The following is a 19,026-nucleotide window of genomic DNA, read 5'->3' on the forward strand; positions in this document are numbered from 1 at the left end:
ATACCAATCGAATATCTGATTTTAACCAACTATCCAGTCAACTAATTATAAACATGTCTTATAAACCGCTCATATTAACTTGTAAATAAATAGTTAGGTTCTAAAAACAATACCAGAACAATTTATCTTAAATTAAATACCCTCACTCCACTAAAGTGTCGTGTCGGACACAACAGGTAGTACATATATTTTTATGTGTAATGTTTTATGAGACAAATTCTTATAGTAACATGAATGCATATTATCATTGATATACGTAATGATTTGTGTCGATTCTGTATAAAGCATTGCGTAATTATCATAATCCATAATTGAAATATATAGATGGTTATTCTATAATATAGAGTTAAATATGTAATCGAATAATATGTGTAAGTGATACGTTTATGGGTGTAAGACACATCAACGTTTGAATGATTATATGTCAATTTCGTATAAAAGTTTCATCCTTATCATGATGGATAAATGGTTATTATATAATATTGGTTCAAGTAAATAGTCGAGTAATATATGCATGTGATACGTTTATAGATGTGAGATGCATCGAGGTTCCCGCTTGTACAAGTATATGGTTTGCATGTCCTGTGGTACATCGACAGAAGTGTAGCAGGTTACCTACCTTCTATTACGCTAGGCGCTTTGCATTGATGCACCTTTACATGAACACGTGAGATGGTAACGTATGAACGGTTTTTGATACTAATTAGTTAATGAGTATATGTGAATTTATAGTGGATGAATGTAAGAAAATATACTCTTTTGTATTTATGTATTTGTTTAAGGTATTATAGGTGCGTTCCGAAATTAGCTGGCAGCGCTAAAAACTCCCTAGGACAGAGGCAGAGCTATCCACGAATGTGAGAGTGCAAAAGAGATAAAAGATTGTTTAGAGCACCGGGAGCTAATATCGGTACGCACCCTATGAAGAAGGAAGAGAACAGCAGTTTGAAGATATATAGGGAAATTTGTATGGAGGCAAATTTTCGTTAGGCAGACGTCGCTCGCGTGGACGTCACACCTGTTGCTGTGCCCGCGAGCATTATTCAAATAAGTTTACCGCTGTTACTTTGAGCATTTTTGTACTTTTAACCAAAACGTGAATTAATAAACATTCAAGTGCAATAAAAATCAGAACCTTCATTTAATATTAAACCAACTACCCGGTCCTTCGCCGCTCCACGATGTTCCCTATTGCCGTTCACATCGGTTCGAGCAACAAAGGTAAGTTTACTTGTAAAAGTAAATAATCGATATTGGTGTGACGTGGAGCGGCACTCCACGAAAATTTCCCAAGTTTATTACTAAAAATTATCGCGAAAGTTCTGCTAGACTTCACATCAATAGTTGTGGGTCGCCAATACCGATTAATTACTAAAGTGAAATGGACAACGTAGACAAATTCGCATAATTGGGTTGTGACGTCCCGATGCCGTCGATCGTCGAAACAAACTAAATAGAGTGTTTTGCAGAAGGCGCAACACCCGAACGTCAGCAACACGCGTTTGCAGCCCTGATTTTTGGTAGAGGACCCGGGCCCCCGCTACGGACAAGTACTGAATGGAGGAATGGACTGACAAGTGCCGCGAGTGATTTAAATGTTAAATGATATAGTTCTTACCTTTTGATTGATGTGAGCTGGGTTCGATCCCTATCCTTCCCTGGACCCTGATGTAATGCGGATTTCAGTAAAAGGGGGGATCTCAGGAGGTACACAACTCACGAACACTTGAGTATTTAACGATACCAAAAATGACTATATATTGTTACAATGTTTGTCATTAACACACTTATATTAAAATATAATGTTATAAGTCTAATTAGTTATCACTACGCGTCGAGTGTATATTGAAGGTTAAAATGAAGCGAACAATTCAGAGTAATAGTGAGAAAATAAGTTTAAATACCTATAACTGGAGAATAAGAAGTAAGTTTTGGGCAAACGACTGAACTCTTCAAACGTTGGATAAAAAGTTATTATTTTTTAATGTGACTGAACATTTTTAAAGTTAAACAAAAAGTTATTATTTTTTAACGTGACTGAACAGTTTGAGAACTAAACCGAAAGTTATTATTTTTTAACGTGACTGAACAGTTTGAGAACTAAACCGAAAGTGATTTTTGCCGCGATGCAGCTAACCGCTCCGGCCGCTGCAAGATGGCTGTGCGCTTGCGCGATTTTTCTCTGCTGTCCCACGATAGTCATGTAGGCCTTTTTGTCACGCCAGAGTCATTTATTGTTTAGTCTGGTCAGTATCAGTTCTGCGAGCGGCGGTCCGATTCGCAATATTTATGACATCTTCAAGTGCGCCGTTCTCACCCTGAAGGGCTGTCAAATACCACCCACCAAGTGATATTTGATGTATCTTTATTACGAGCTTCCTCGACAGGTAGTATATATGGTTTTATATGTGATATTTTATGAGAAAAGTTCTTATATTGACATGGAGGCATATAAACCATACCTTAATTATCATGATCCATATTTGGAATATATAAATGGTTATAATATAATATAACTTAAGTATGTAATCAAATAATACATGTAAACAATACGTTTATGGGTACAAAGCACATCAACGTTTAGATGATTATACATCAATTTCGTATAGACGCTTCATAGTTATCATGGTAGATAGATGGTTGTTATATAATGTTGATTTAACTGAATAATCGAATAATATGAATAATATATGCTCATAATACATTTACAGATAAGAGATGTGTCATGGTTCCCGTTTGTGCAGGTATATGGTTTGCATGTCCAGTTGTACATCAGCAGAAGTGTGACAGGTTGCCTACCTCTTATTACGTTAGGCGCTTCGCATTGATGTACCTTTATATGAATACGTGAAGTGGTAACGTATAAACGGTTGTTATTACTAATTAATTAATGAGTATATATATATATATATTTATAAGGTGTATATGTAATGGAATATAAGAAAATATAATCTTTTGTATTTATGTGTTAATATAGGTATTATAAAGAAGGAAGAGGGCAGCAGCCTAAAGATATATATAGAAATTTGTGTAGAGGAAAATTTCTACTAGGCGGACGTCTCTTACGGGGACGTCACAGGGTAAAAACCGGGAAAAGGGAAATTTGATGTAATTTTATTGTTGTTAGAATAAAGCTTTCCTTACGTTTTATGAAGTACTTCTTTTGTGACCGTTGAATCAATGCGATGAAGAAAATTAGTTTTAAATGAACACTGACTTGATTGGAATTCGTTATAAATGGAATATATTTCGATTACAGACGAAAATAGGAATAATGATTCTAGTACAAGGGTATAAGATTTGTTAAAGATGTGGGCAGAGATTCGTCGTTGGAATGCAAGTGCTAGAGGATTTTGCAGCGAGGATCTACTGAGAACAAGTAGCTACTGGAGAAAAAAAAATAACAGAGTGAATGAACGCTGGGAGCTCGTATTTATTCAGATCGGTAGCAGTAGGAATGTGAATCCTTCTCCTCAAGCATTGCCCCACAACAACGTATTTCTTCCCCTTATTCTAAGAATTACAACTAGGTCGGTATGCTATGCTATGGGACTTATTGGTGCCGGGTGCAAAGTTGAATTGTTCCCCCAACTCTTGACCCACTCTTTGACCCATACCACCATCCTCTTTTCCTTGATCTAAGACTTAATACCAGGTTGGTGTTCATCTTTCAGGATTTGAATTAGTGTATGTTATGGGTATGAGCTTCATGTATATGTGTGTTGGTGTACCGCACTAGTGTATGTACCCATGTGTGCTTTTAGGCTCGCGATCCCTTGGTAACAGTGGTAACAGTACTGAGGGAGTTCGGAGTCTTACACAACTTTACATGGGGTGGCCTTCAGCCGCGTAACGCGCGTAAGTATGCTCGAGATCGCCGTTCCCTAGTGTTGAATCCGTGTAAGCCTTATCTACACCATTATATTAGTTCTGATACAGTGTCGGTGTTCTCGAGGCTACGGGGCGTTATATTAGAAGCGTAGTTTTGCTTCCAGAATATTTTAGTGTACTACAGAATATTATAATGGAGAAAAATGGATTAGTTTGCTTATTCAATAGTTAGCCGCGGTATAAGGGCATTTTACACTGAGTTATTATTTTGGGAGTATAATATTCTACGTGTTTTGATCGAAATACAATGATAATTAATTCTGGAATATTATTTTAGTTCTATTTAATATCGAACTTCAAATACTAAGGTCGCGTTGCTGCGGTGAGTTGTTCATTCTTAACGGGATTCGGCTTGTACAAAGAATATTTAGATCTTAGGTAGTTATAATTTTCAGGATATGGTTGCATACATGTTTCATGTGATTTCCTTTTGTGGTATTATTATTTAGTCAAGATAGATCAGCTCATATGCGTTCAAGGATTGGCTTTAGTTTCCGGTTGTAAATTATGCGGTGTTGCCACGTATACAATTTAGGTCACCTTCTTGGAAATCTTGTAAAGCTTTGCAAAGAGTTGATACTTTGATCATTGCTACGTTTCGTCTCCAGGAATAATGTGGATGATTTAGTTTAAAGGGTTTGATACTTTACTAATAACACAGATATCGTTATTTTTCTAGATTGCCATTTGATTGTTTCGCCTTACAGAATCATCCTGTGAGTTAGTTTACCTTCAGTGATTTCGTTATTACGTTACTGATCTACTCCTCAGGGTAGCGTTCTGTACGGTTCTGCAGTAGAGATCTACGTTACCCCTAAAGGGTTCGTCGTGTTGCCTATAATACGGCGTTTCGAAAAGGATTCTATAATTCATGCTGGATAATTTGTACACTTGGCCTTCATAGTTTATCACAGTAATCCTATTGATTTTATATTACATGCTTATATGTCTTTCGGATTACAGTCTTATCTATCTCCTGAACTGTAGAGTGTAGCGTAAGTTGCCTATAATGTGGCTCTAAGCTCCGTGTTTCCAACTAGGTATTGTATAGTTTCTGAATATAATAGTATTAGTAAATTGTAATAATAAAATAATAATATCATAGTCTCCTGTAATGTGAGGACCCTTTAATACGGTTTTTAGACTCTTGTTTAATGATACTTGTTGTTATACTTCATCTAGGGATATTCAAATGGTTAGGCAGTTCTCTTGAATGATTTAGTTACAGAGTTCTCACATTTGGAGTTTGGTTAGTTGGTACTAATGTTAGGAAATATTTATAAGCAATAAAACATACGAACGTTCTGGTCGGATGTTACATTGGCACCCCACAACTACTGATTGTAAGTTCATTTTCGCGATTCAATTTCGAGTCCAACTCTTAGTTTGTCCGGAGTTGACCGTTATGACGTCACATTAGAACATCCATCCTAGAAAGCTTCTGGCGCTGCCAGTTCATTTCGGAACGCACCCATAGTTCCATTATATTTCAGTGGATTACATACAGCTAAAACGTCATCAAAATGACGCCTTGTCGATCTCAATGCAAATTACGATAAAAACTTCAAAGAAATTTGTGTAACCAATGGATTTATAATAAATCGATATAATTCAAGTGCCTGATAACAAAAATAAATCGTTATTATAATTCTCAACCTGACGAGTTGAAAAAAAGTTGCCTCTTTGACGCGAGTAGTCAATATACCTGCAATTTTGTTCATGTAAACATTGCTGAATATTTTCATATTTCATATCACGATTCTGTCAATATTTCGGAAAATAAGTAAACTGTAATTCTCATGACTCGCAGTTATTCCTACGGTAAGGTGAAAGTGAAGATATAATCTTCACTACGGAACACGCCACGACACTTCGTAAACTCTGCATCTAGTATAAGTCACGTAGCGGTAAGCTCTCTTATCTACCATTTGCATATCACATAAATGCTTCTTTACTATCCTATTACGGTAGTTAATTCTGCATTATATCCAAGCCTGTAAGCTTCTGTATACTGCAAACTCAGTTCGTATGTGATCTTCAGATTTTCAATTATTTCACTTTACTGGCAAAGATGGTATTCAGACACTTTATGCGTGTATGCACTTGCCCTGCATGTGCACATATACACAAACGCACGCATCGCGCATACATGTAGTACACATAGGTATGGTCTATACTTATCGCAGGTTTACGTTTGCGATGAAAAACTATAGGTATGTACATACATGCATACATACACGTATGATAGGAAGCTGGAAAATTTACGGTAGTACATCAATTATATCGGCAAAATAAATCAAACAGTTCTTAACCGTCAAAGCAAAAGACGGTCCGCAATTGCGATCTTCAGAATTTACCGTCAGATAGTTCTTGGCTAATCCTGTTTGGTGAGGTACGAAAGTTTTGTAGGTTATGCAGTTTCTAGTAGTTAATGGTTTAGTGAATATCGTATCATATTTAATCATTCTGAAACAGTATTTCAATTGACTGTGTTTTATATTAAATAAGTTGACTCATTTGCTGAACATGTTTCAAATTTATTGCACTTGATTAAGTTCACATAAAATAAAGAAGAACTTGACGAGTTTGCTTAAGGTGTTATCCTGACCTCCGTACTAAGTATACTTGAAACTACAAACCTACCTGTCTATTTCGTGTCAATAACCCTGTGAAAATGTCTTTCGAAGCAAATTAAAATTAAGGTTTTACCATATCTCTAAGAAACTAATGTAATAAGTAGTCGACAAGTGGAATTTCAGTCGTAGATGACATTCGTTATTAAAACATTCTAAATATTTTTCCAATCAGATATATCTTTTATGTTCGTAAATGACGTATGAAATGAGTAAACAGTTTATATATTCTCGTCAAAATCATGTTCGGGTGTTGAAATTATCTAATTGCCAACACTGATCCGATGTACACAGTTTTTTACTCTAGGAAGTGAAAAATGTAGACTAAATTATTGAAGAAATCACAATGCATGTTTATTGACGGTTATTTATAAATAAAACATCGATAAAGTTTAATACTTTTAATCCTATTTGCTACATGATCACATTTGATATTTCTCTCGACGTGTCGTAATTTATTTACTAAAGATATTATATTTGTATGCAGTTACTATTTCATTGCTTTTTTACATCAGAAATTGTTTATTGTTTGTTTTGGCAAGTTAGTAATTAATTGTACATATTTTTTCCTTTTATTCGTTACAGCATATACTTACACTTTCAGATAGAAGCGAAACATGTAATTACAACATACAGCAAGGAGCCTACAAATTATTGTGCAAATTCTGCTTAGTCTTGCAACACTTGTATATCCTGGCTGCTACTTGTCTTGCAATGGATATTGAAGGGCGATGAAAGATACTTGTGAAATTTGATGCAAGTGAGTTGATTCATACTCTATTTGTATTTGTTCTTGAATGATGAAATCAAGTTTTGGTTTATAACATGCAGTTCGTCAGTTTTTAGTTTTGTTTAACTCGGTTATAGTCATTTTCATAGTACTTCTGAGTGTGCACTCAGTCATTTAACTAGTTCTCAAGTCCTGTTTTACATGACTTGTTCATATAAGATGTATTTGGTGTATTCATAATCAATTATCTGTTTTATTTATTATTGCAGTAACGAATTGAAATGTATGATACAATACCGAGAGTTTGCGGTAAAGGGCCGCGATGCAAACAATGTGATGCCGACACCCAGTAAGCACCTAAGATGTACCCTCGGTTGTTTATCAACTGGTGATACATCGTTTGCGTCGGGACCCTTCACGGAAAACTCCCAGTATAAAATTGAAAATATCTCGATCAACCAATGTGAATGGCTTGTACTGGAAAGCAAAGTAAATTCATACTCAAAGTACATATGTATTACTAAATTCAGAGCATGTTGCTTGAAGTTATCTTGAATTCAATGATATTGATGATTGTTTTTCTGATTTCAAGATACCTTCAGAGGTGCTGAGGTTTCGGCAAAACGATCATTAAAACCAAATGGAGCAACAAAACATGGAGGGTAGTACAGAAGAGACTGGGAATAGTGACTTTAATGAATCCATAAACAATGCGACATCTGAAAATGTCACACTGAAAGAAGAGGTTGAACCTCATACAGAGATTCAGGCTCTAGATACGCAACCTGACGATGTTCTTATCGATCATTTGAAAATTGAAACTACAGTCACAGAGGTAGTTACAGAACCAATGGCTGTTGTGATAGAAAATAATGAAAACCCACCAGATTTCCCAAGCAGCAAGAATTGCGATCCTAATAATGAATGCACTTTTGAAGTTGCTGAACAGACGGTTGAAGTAGTCACTTCAATTGATACTTCCGAAGTCCATACAGAGCTTGCAGCAAAAGTAACTATGGATGATTCATTAAAGGAGTTGATCGAAATAAAAACAGACAACATGTCTGATTTGATGCATGAAAATCTGTCCATTGATACTGAGGAATGTAGTCACCAAGCTGTCGAAGATGCGACTGGTGTTGAGGAAACTACACAAACTCATGAACCCTGTGACCCAAATGTGATGAGCATTGTTGAAGAAATAGTTACGACAAGTAAACTGCCGTATACTGTAGAAATCCAAGAAGAAGACAGTTCGGATGACAGGGAAGGTTTTGTAACGAAAGAGTTGGTTTTGCTAGAAGTTGTCGAAGACTGTGATGCTGCCATTGGAGAAAATGATGCAGCTGTTGAAGAGAATATTGTAGAGCTAGAAATGAACCAAACGCATGACTGTGTGCCCACTAGCAGTGAACCTATCTCGAACGAATCATTGCTGTCTAAAAATCACGACAATGAAGATAACTGTCAGTTAGTTCCAGATAAGTCTGAAATCAAAGACGTATCACTGGAAACAGCCAATGAGGATCGTAAGAGCACAACAATTGTTAGTGCCACGATGAAAACTGACAAAACTGTTGGAATGATGGAAGATGAGAAATCATCCGTCGAATCAAAATTGTCAAGGAAACCAGATAATCACAGAAGTTGTATCCAAGAAATTGTAGATGATTGGGACGATGATAACAATGACCATATACCCGACTCTAAACACAGTGTGAGCGACTCCCATGATTCTGTAGAAATTGAATTAAAAACTCTATTGGCTGACGATAAACCTAGTGACAAAGGTGATGAAATAATTGACGACGGTAAACAGATTATAAATAAAAGTTCAAGTAAAGAAACAGTCAATATAAAAGAGAAGAAAACGCTAAAGGGTACTGAATCTGTTGGCAAAGAGCGTGTAAATGGGTTAGAAAGTGAAACCAGCAAAGGTAATACAACTGTTGATGAAACTTTGGCGGAAAAAAAACCTGAATCAGTACCTGAAGCATTAGTTCGCGTAGTTAGTAAGCCAACGACCAATCGGTCAACGGTTACTATGATCTCAAAAAAGAAGCAACAACCTACCAGAGCTGGAGTAAAAGTACTGGGACGGCATTTAATGAGTCAAATCGCATCTAAGGCTGATGTGACAGAAGTTATACAAGAACGTATAAAGGAAAAGCAAAAGGAAATTGATCTTCCACAGGGAGGTGATATTTTGTTTGTAAAAAAAATCACTCAACGTTTATCGAGCAAGTTATCTGGCGCTTCGACTAATGCTCTATCCGCAAAAATATCATTGTCTGAGCCGTCCAAGATGTCTTCTGAAAATTTTAGTAAAAAAGCACCGGCCAAAGATAAAATAATGGACGTCGCTGAGAGAATCGAAACTGCTGATAACAGAGAATTACTTGCAATCTTGGAGGGTGACGTCGATCCTGATTGGTCAAACCTCAAACCCCATACAGTTGTTGAGTCAACTAAGAGTACAGAACCAACATCAAATACGACCTCAACACCGGTGAAACTTGATCCCTATAAAGAAAGGGAACTGGCATTGAAGCAACTCCTTGAACTTCCGAGTATATCTCTGAAAAGACATTCAAGAAAGAGAAGAACATTTAAGCCTGCTCTAAGCAAAGTATCCTCCGACACTGATGAAACGCCACAAAATATTGTCCCTGTGCCGACAACTGCATCTGTTATTGATGCGGAGAATATGCAGACCGTGCCTGTGGAAGAAGAAAATCGACCTCCAACAATCGAATCAGTCGTAAGACAGGAAAGAATGCAGGTCAGTGTAGAAGATCATTTGGAAGAATCACGGTCTGGTAGGAAGCGAAAACCGACTGAAAAAGCTCGTGAACATGAACAAAATTCATCTAAGAAACAGAAAGTGTACAAAGGAAAGGTGGCTGTGCAGAAAAAGCCTCATAAAATTGAAACTTTGGTTGAGGATTCTGTTCCGGAAATTCCAGCAGTTGAGACACCTGTAAAAGAAAGTGAAGCAACATCAGTAATTTCAAAAGCTGCAAGTAGGAATATTCTTTCAAAAATTGGACCAACGAAAAATCGAATATACCAGACTAAATCACAGAAAATGGGAAAGAAATTGGTTCAGACTATTGGAAAGCGTAATATACCAGTAAAAAAATTAATTCGCCAAAAATCTTCTACCAATATTACGAATGCAAAGTCTGTTCACGTGAAATCAAAATTCATCTCGTCTCCAAAAAAATACAGGACCACCATGAAGCAACAACAACAGCAACAGAAGGTACAAAAACAGTTAATGGAAGTGTCTTCGAGCGATACAAAACCCAAGAAGAAATCAAACGAAATAGATAAACTGCTTCAGGACGAAGGAGTGGTTAATTTGCTGTATGATGTTGAACAACCGGAAAGGAAACGTCTCATTCCGATTACAAAGTCCCAAACGAAAGTGATGGACCTACAGAAGGTGCAACGGGAGCTGAAAATCAGAACAAAATTAGTACGAAATGCTGTACTGAGACTTCGTACTTCGGGGGGAAGCCCAACAAAAATATCACCTAGATCGAAACGAGGCACGCAACAAATTAACCCACCTGAGAATGAAACCAGGGAAAATGAACGTATCAAGTCGACTCGGTCGTCAGTATCGTCCTCGGGCGATTTTATATTTCCAGCAAAAATCAGAAATGCTGCCGAAGCGTCAATAATTGTAAGAAGGCATTCGTCCAGCTCATTTTCAAGTACTTCAGGAAGCCCGAGAGTCAGCATCGACGGACCAGACCGACAAACAGAACCCAGCGGAGCTGAAGAAGGCCCAGCACACGTTACGAGATCTGCGAGGCGGCGACATTCACAGAATGAGAAGAACAAACAATCGACTGATACACTGTCAGCACATAAAAAAGTTGGCGTCAGTAGAAAAAAATCAACAGAAAGCACCGATCATGAGTGTGTTGTATTCCTTGAAAAAGGTATTGCTGTAGCGAGTCGTCCAAACTTGCGTACCGATAGTAGAAATACTGAAAAACTCAATAAAAATATTGAGATCACTGATATTGGTCTGGCTAGCACCCATGTTGCTGGGATTAAGGTATCAACTAGATCAAATGGGGCATCTGTGGAAAAAGAAGTGCCGAAAACTAAGAAAGGAACAAAAACGAAAGCAGCTACAAACAAAGCAAAGGAGGCTCTTGAACATGACATGGATAATCTACAGGAGGACAAACTCTCCGCTTGTTTAGCCGAGGCAGTTTCCGCACTTTCAAATGTTGATGCAACTGCTGGTACCTCTGGAAGTGCAATTGTTCTCCGCAAACTAAAAGGTCAGGCCGTGTTGTATTTATAAATAGTTTACCTCATTTGTATTATGTTCAGTTGGCTTATCAAATCTGATCTATATTATCGAGAAACGTTGATTTATCTGCTTCAATCTTGCATGAAATTATCTTTTAGCTTCACCAGTATGATCAGTATTTCCAGTCTTTAAGTAGTTCACTGAAATATGTTCATTTTCGAACTGAATTATGTATTATTGATAACAACGTCAACATCTGCATAGTAAAAGTCATTCTTCTATATTATATCCTGAAAAAATGTCTGATGTGTTTTCACCATGTTTCTTGTTCACGTCAGGAAACTGACTATTACCATCAAATTTTGTTGGACTCAAATGATGAAAATACATATTCAATTTACTTCTTGCTTCAGGGCAAGTAGTCACAATCCTTTTCACATAATGATTTTTAAACTGTGCCACCAGTTATCAATTTAAAAAAGTAGTTATGTAATTGATACTTTTAATAAGAATGACAACTTAAATTATGATGCTATGTACTTTGTTATCATCTGTAAAAAATGTATTTTATATGCAGCACCTTCAAATGCAACCAAACTGACTGATAAAATACAACCTGACCTGCTAGATCAGTTTAGCAACAATGAAATCAACCTGCGACGACATGGCAATATCGTTGAAGTAATAATGATACCATCATCTAGCAAATTGAAGAATGGAATCACCCTCCAGGTAGGCCTTATAGCAATCTAAGGTTTTACTTGAATTGAATTCTTTTTTTATGCAAAAAAGAGAGTCATGAAATATCATCAAAAATAGTAAATATATTATAGAAATGAACTGATGCAGTAATAATATGAATATTTCTATTTGTTCTTCATAGCTAATGCAGGAACTTCGCGAAGTATTATTGTTGCTGAGGAGGGACGACGGTTGTCGCGTAGTTCTTTTGACATCCACTGGAACAAGTTTTTGTGAAGGTCTAGACCTCTCAAATCTAATAAATTCTGACAGAGAAGAACGTCGGGTCAATGCCGAGGAACTAGCTAATGGAGTCAAGTTAGTCTTGTCATAATCAACTAATTTACACATCCCAATAACAGAAAAAGAAAAGAGCGAATCCGAGATTGCATGTCAAATTTACATGTAGACTCCTTGATGTATACCATATTTTTATTCTCACGTGAATATAAAATACAATATTTTATACGAATCACTTGTATAAAATTGTTTAAGAAATAAATTCGCATCCTGACTTGACACCTCCATACGGTACAGATATAAATATGATTGTGTTTTTTCCCCATAATTCAGCATATTTGCCGTTCACACAATCTTATTGTTTGATTTCAGGGAGTTTATAAAGACATTAGCTAATTTCAATAAACCCATAGTGGCAGGGATACATGGAGCAGCTATTGGATTAGGTGTTACGATGTTGCCATTATTTGACCTAGTCATCGCCAGCGACAAAGCTACATTCAGTATGCCTTATGGACAGCTTGGGCAAATACCTGAAGGAGCGGCTATACTTACTCTATCTCAAACTATTGGCAACACTGTTGTAAGTACTTTTTTTTTTTAACTTGGCTTTATCCCTTTAAGAATATCGCTTAACCACAGGTCTGCTGTGATTTCGCCTCAGGTAGAACTGTAATAAAATATTTTCTCTTTATTATTAAATATTAGAGGTTTTACTCTGGCACAAGTGCACCTTCTATCTTCACTCTATGATATGTTGAGAAATGAAGTTCTCTAAAACATTTACGATTTACTTCGAATTATCATTTGTCATTTTGAACAATCTGTGACTTAGAATTGAAACAATTCCAATGCCAATTTTGCAATCGATGAATGTAGAAACTTTTGAAATGAGGGAATATGTTTATAGGAAAACCTCGCGTAACAACATTACTGTTAGTAAGATGTGAAACAAATATTGGACAATTTCCAAAGTACTCTGTAACTATATACCTCATTTTATTTCATTGTAGACGAGTGAGCTTTTGCTCGGTGGAAGGACATTGACGGCTAGCGAAGCTCTAAGGGCAGGACTTGTATCTCGGGTGTTGTGGCCAGACCGTTTTCAAGGAGAATTGATACCTTCCTTGCGAGCCATGAGCGAACATTCATCACAGGTGAGAGAATAAGTGTAAAGGAGGATATTTGGGCACTAGTCCAGGGGTAGTATAAATTCCTCAGGGGTAGTCATAATTGAGATCAGATGTATAATTTCGGAGAATTCCAATTTTCTGAATGATTGAATTCACTTCAAATCACCAAGTCAGGTGTACGTTCCAATCACAAACTGATCAATTCTTCGTTAATTCTCGTAATCTGGTATAAATATTACGTAATATCTCTTATATTCAACTACTTAGAATACTGTAATAATAAGTAAAAACTTTATAGTCAATGGAGGCGACGAAAACATTGCTGCGACACAGCTTACGCAAGAAGTTAGACGCTGCATTGGAGTCCGAAAGTTATCTGTTGATCCAGCATTGGTGTTCTGCGGAATGCCAAACGTTGATAAAAAATTATTTAGATGGTAAAGGTCACTGAGTAATACAGCGCATTTATTATGGATATAGTGTATTATATATCTTTATATATATATTATATCTAATGACAAACGGAATTAGGTAGTTGAGATTTACTTCACGCCATATTCTGTGAAGAGTACTGGTATATTATATATATATATAGAATAAATTTCAAGGAAACGCATCATCAAGCCATTAATACAGCGTACCATAAAATTACTCGTTTGGTAATTTTTTATATTCTATTTTAAATTTAATATGCATAACAAAGGCGTTTTCATCATCTGTAAAATTCCATGAACTGTATGTGACACAAATTAGTTCAAATTGAACATTGAATTATGGTTAATTTTGAATCAATTTATTAGCATGGCATTAAAACATTTGTTGGCAAGATTGTCGTTGAATTTTTTTCACAAACTGTCACTACAATTTATGCTTTAGACTTAATTGCATTCAAAAAAGCAATTTACCACTTTACTAAATCAGGAAAGAATGAATTTTCATCAAATCCAAACTGTTTAAAAAGTACTGTTTTCTAGTATTTAATAATGGGATTAATGACTGTAAGTTTCAAAGAATCACATTTCCGTTTTGGCGCAATTAACGTATTACATAAGATATTACAATATTATAGTTTTGTTGATAGCGCACCAATATAGGATTATAAAAATTTACTTTTGTGTCTTATTTCCTTACATATGTACTCGTTGATAGTAAATATATACATTAAGAAATTCTATTTTTAAGAAAAATGTTTATATTTAATATAAATTTGAAATTTGATTCAGCGTTCACATAAATATATATTTCTATATACTTGGTAGACTACATGGATTTTTTTCATGCAAGTGGACGTCTTCGAATTTATTCAGCTTACCATGCATCACCGTCACAACTTCGTTAACAGAAACTAACTTAATCGAACAATGTTGGACTTGTATAAAAAAGTTCGTTGAAGTGAGTTTAGTATTTTTGGTTAAAAAACTAACTTTTTCTCAAAAAGTAAACTGCAAATATCTAAATAAAAAATCGGAGTTCATGATAAATATACACAAACTTAAGTCTATGCTTATCATTGTATAAATATGAAAGTTCAAATATGTGAGGATTCCAAAAGTGCTATTGTTTTAGAACTTAAAAAAAGACTTCGATTCAAATCATGATAAATGGTGAGCATAATTTCAGGTTGGTATGTCAGGATCAAGGAAAATCAATGCAAAATGTACTCTTTAGTGCTAATTGTTAAAAGAAAAGTAAGCTCCAAATTTCGCAATCCATCTTACAATTAGACAATTCAATATACTGGGTCTGCCACAACAAATTTGAAATCAATTCGTCTCAGATTTTTTATTGGCTATTTACAAAATCCCAGGGAAGGGCGGTAAATAAGCTACGTAACGGAGTCTTTCTAGAAAATAAGGTTCCATGAGATCAATCGTATGTACCTATTGTGGTTGGAAAATGAATAATTGAATACTACCGAGTTATTGATTGATATTTCTACGCTACCTCTGTCAACAACTCGACTAATTTGTAGTATTGAAAGTCTACTTTTAAGCATTAGTGTTTATAAACATTACACAATATTCTCATTTATGATGGGAGGTAGCACAGAAAATAGATTTGTGGCTTTTGCGCATTTAGGAACTTCTTAACTCTCGGCTCGTGCTGCACTTTATACTCATCAAGAATTCTCTATCTTATTGCGCACTTGTCGACTCTCAGCTCGTGCTGCACTTTACACTCATCAAGAATTCCCTATTTTATTGTGCACTTGTCACGAAAATAACTATTATGTAGCGGCAGTGACTAAATTAGTAATCTTGCCACCCGTAGCAATAAACATTTATATGTAATGGTCTTTCCAAAATTTTTCTACGCGAAGATGGGTACGGTTATTACTGATTTGATTATTCTTCTTTCTAATTTCCAAGAATACCATTATTGTAAATCTCGGTTGCAGTTTTAAGTTCCTTTGTTATCCGATTTCATCAAAAATTCTTTATAAAGAATTTTGTTATTAACGCAACCAGATTTCCTTTCTTCCTTGGAAATATTTTGCTTTGCACATAAATTACTTAGTCATTGGGAAGTAAACATGACGCGGTACGCAATTTTGGAATTCCCGCATAAGAGCCGATTATATCCATTTTTAAGCAACACTTGCACACAGGCAAATGTGATTTCTGCGGACTGAATTCTTGGAGAAAAAACGTATTTAGAGGCGACCAATTCCAATGAAATGGCGTGGCTTTTTTTTCACTGATGAACTCAGAAATCTGATTTTTTGTTACAAACCCGGAATTGCCGATGTTCCCAAGCCAAATTTGTAGCTATCTCAAAGCGGAGAGAGCCAGATTTTGAATATCTTTACCTCCTTTGAATAGGGAAAACGAAGGATACACTATGTAGTCGGTAGTCAATAGCAATTTGAACTACCACGTGTGGGCTAAAACATTCAACTGCCTGCGGGTAAAGGTAGAAAAGAAAAACATCTCAGACCCAACTATCGTACGAATATACATGATTCGCAAATGTTACTAAACTAAACACGAACTCTAACGTAAACGTGTTGTTCTTTACATTTCTTTGTGTTGTATCAGACGTCCCTGTATAACCAAAACTAGCCGACAGCTAAGTTTACGCAAACTGAAGTTAATGAAGTTATTTTTAATCATGTAACGCAATACAGTTCTACTCCTTTTATTAATTGTATCAAAGCAGTTATATGAACTTTCCGTGAGGTCTGACGACATTGCTAATCACCGCCTATTCGGCATCATAACTCGTTAGCTATTTACTTGACTTCATAATTTATGTATGCTGCGTTCTTAACTGGACAAGATGATTCTAAAACTCGTTTTACGTTATGGTATATTCCTCGGATAGCCTTCGTTTGTATATTTTTATTTATAGTTGATTTTATAGCGACGCATCTGCGAATCTGGAGAAAGGAAATACTACGCTTAGGTGTGTATTATTATGTATAAGTCGTGGGCTAAAGAGAAGTCCAGACATTCGTGCTACGCTACTTGTCGTGATGAAGTTCATTTTACGTTTATTTTTACTTAGCAGTGTTGTTTATTGTCAAAAAGCAACATTCATTGAGTTACCAGCTCTGGACGCAGGATACCATGTCCACGTTGGAGAACAATTTATCTCGGAAATGGAATGCATCAAAAAATTGGACGGTGTTTTAAAGGCTAGATGGACGGAGGATTTGGTTCAAGTCCCAACAGAATATCTGGGCAATCTTCCTACCATTCCATGGGAAGATAAAGAATCAATTTACACAAGGTACAACACGTTAGAAGACGAATGGCTAATAGAGGGAGGTTCGCCAGAAAAGAAGATAAGTCAATGCATTAAAAAAATTGTGTCCGACGTGCGCGTTCCTTTGACGAATCAAGGTGAGCTCGATTGTGTCGCAAAATTGATTTCCACCCATACCATAGACGAGACTTATCATCAACGGAATTTTGAAGATCTAGTGAACACTTCGTCCGCAGAACAACTGCCGTTTCGTAAGTTTATTAGTTTCCCCGAGATCGTCGACCTTATTTTTCAAAACAGACAACCCAGCTCTTGGACTAACTTGGAAAGACTTCTATATGCGCATACAATGGGTTACGTGCTTACGGACGCAGATAGAAATCGTCGAAACTACTTTACGACTCAGAATTGCGATTGGGTGAATCTAAAAGCCCTACGAGAGGCGCCGAGTGAAGTGTCAAAGCTAAACGAGTTTTCGTCACAAGTGCGTCATGCGGTTAACAAGCAACTGGCCGGAAAGTTGGTAAAAAATTGGAACTTGAATGAGATTTTATCAACAGACAGATACGAACTCTGGACGAAAACCCGCCAAAACATGACGATGATGCTTGAGAGGGAAGTCGAAAGGCTTCGCAATGAAAAACGTGATCCTCAATGGTTATGCGAGTACGCCACGGAACTGGCGACATACTTCACGGAGATGCAATCGAATATTTTATTAACCGAAGAACTGCAACCGATACGTTTGGAATCGTCAGACCTTGCCTCAAGATCCAGAAGAATCGAGGAGGCTTTGTCAGGGCTGAATAATACGCGACATTCTTTGATAAGGAATCGAGTGAAGAATATTGCCGACGAACAGGAAAATGGGACAAGATGTTTATCTGCGTTTCTTCGTTTGGTACAAAATCATAGAAGATATCAGCTTGCTTCAGCATTTATAGATGAAGCGTACGTGTATCCGGAGATATTTTGTAAAAGCGGCATCAAAAATCCAGGTCTGATTCAATTCACCTTCTGCAATTGTGTTGGAACTTTTTGTGTTTCGCATTCCTTGGCTGCCCTCTTTGCAGAAGAATATGTTCTTGTAAAAGGATCAGATGGCATCTATAAAGTTGTTAGGAGCGGAATTAAAAGTCAACGGAAGGTTACACATTGCCATACTTTGGGTAATTCTAACAGGAATTAAAAGCTAAATTTTACGGACTACAAGTTTAATTCTATTCTTCGATACATGATCCCGAACTCTTAAATTGAAATATCGACCAATCAGTTGCAGTTTATTTTTGAAATCTCATCTAGTCAATTTAATTAATAATGAAGTATATATAAATTTCCATGAAATGTACTATAAAAATTCTACTACGTGTTACTATTTTTCTTGATTATGCTCACTCGTAATCTATTTTTTTTTAGTTTTTTTTTCCTATAACTATTGCGATAATTTTATGTTGATACAACAATGACTTGATGCTGAGACTTCATTTAAACGAAAAATTATAGTAAACTAAAAATAGAATAGATTTATCGTTGCCATAACTAGGAAACGTAGTAGTGCTTACTGACAACTGTAATCATACTAAATAAAAAGTTACTTGTACGAAAATTTACTGTAATTTCAAAAATATTTGAACCAGAATTTGTTAGTATCTGTAAGAAATGAAATTTTTTTCG

The 19,026-nt window shown here is 36.0% G+C and overlaps 2 protein-coding genes across 4 annotated transcripts; both read left to right on the top strand.

Annotated features, from left to right (window-relative positions):
- Positions 1 to 5,397: 5,397 nt before the first annotated feature.
- Positions 5,398 to 14,689, top strand: LOC124414648. Of its 3 annotated transcripts, XM_046895651.1 has the most exons (8): positions 5,398 to 5,798; positions 7,129 to 7,284; positions 7,847 to 11,558; positions 12,108 to 12,262; positions 12,414 to 12,589; positions 12,884 to 13,094; positions 13,525 to 13,668; positions 13,943 to 14,689. In XM_046895651.1, exons 3-8 carry the CDS (start codon positions 7,895 to 7,897, stop codon positions 14,093 to 14,095), a joined length of 4,503 nt encoding a protein of 1,500 aa, XP_046751607.1. In that variant the 5' UTR covers positions 5,398 to 5,798; positions 7,129 to 7,284; positions 7,847 to 7,894; the 3' UTR covers positions 14,096 to 14,689. The 3 variants fall into 3 exon arrangements, with proteins under 3 accessions (XP_046751607.1, XP_046751608.1, XP_046751609.1); XM_046895652.1 differs by lacking the exon at positions 5,398 to 5,798 and having other exon boundaries at positions 7,110 to 7,284; XM_046895653.1 differs by lacking the exons at positions 5,398 to 5,798; positions 7,129 to 7,284 and having other exon boundaries at positions 7,831 to 11,558.
- Positions 14,690 to 17,002: 2,313 nt separating this feature from the next.
- LOC124414450 lies at positions 17,003 to 18,672 on the top strand (the record flags this gene model as incomplete). The annotated part of the gene is made up of 1 exon (XM_046895395.1): positions 17,003 to 18,672. A coding segment is annotated over one exon (1,539 nt), but the record flags the coding sequence as incomplete, so codon positions are not given.
- Between the last annotated feature and the right edge of the window lie 354 nt (positions 18,673 to 19,026).

The sequence above is a fragment of the Diprion similis genome, chromosome 14 (assembly GCF_021155765.1).
Source record: "Diprion similis isolate iyDipSimi1 chromosome 14, iyDipSimi1.1, whole genome shotgun sequence".
NCBI classification, from domain to species: Eukaryota; Metazoa; Arthropoda; class Insecta; order Hymenoptera; family Diprionidae; genus Diprion; species Diprion similis.

Coding starts and splice junctions, on each gene's coding strand:
- LOC124414648 (XM_046895651.1), top strand. CDS start 7,895: ATGGAGCAACAAAACATGGAGGGTAGTACAGAAGAGACTGGGAATAGT. Junction 12,590..12,883: donor GAACTAGCTAATGGAGTCAA/GTTAGTCTTGTC, acceptor GTTTGATTTCAG/GGAGTTTATAAAGACATTAG. Junction 13,669..13,942: donor TGAGCGAACATTCATCACAG/GTGAGAGAATAA, acceptor AAAACTTTATAG/TCAATGGAGGCGACGAAAAC.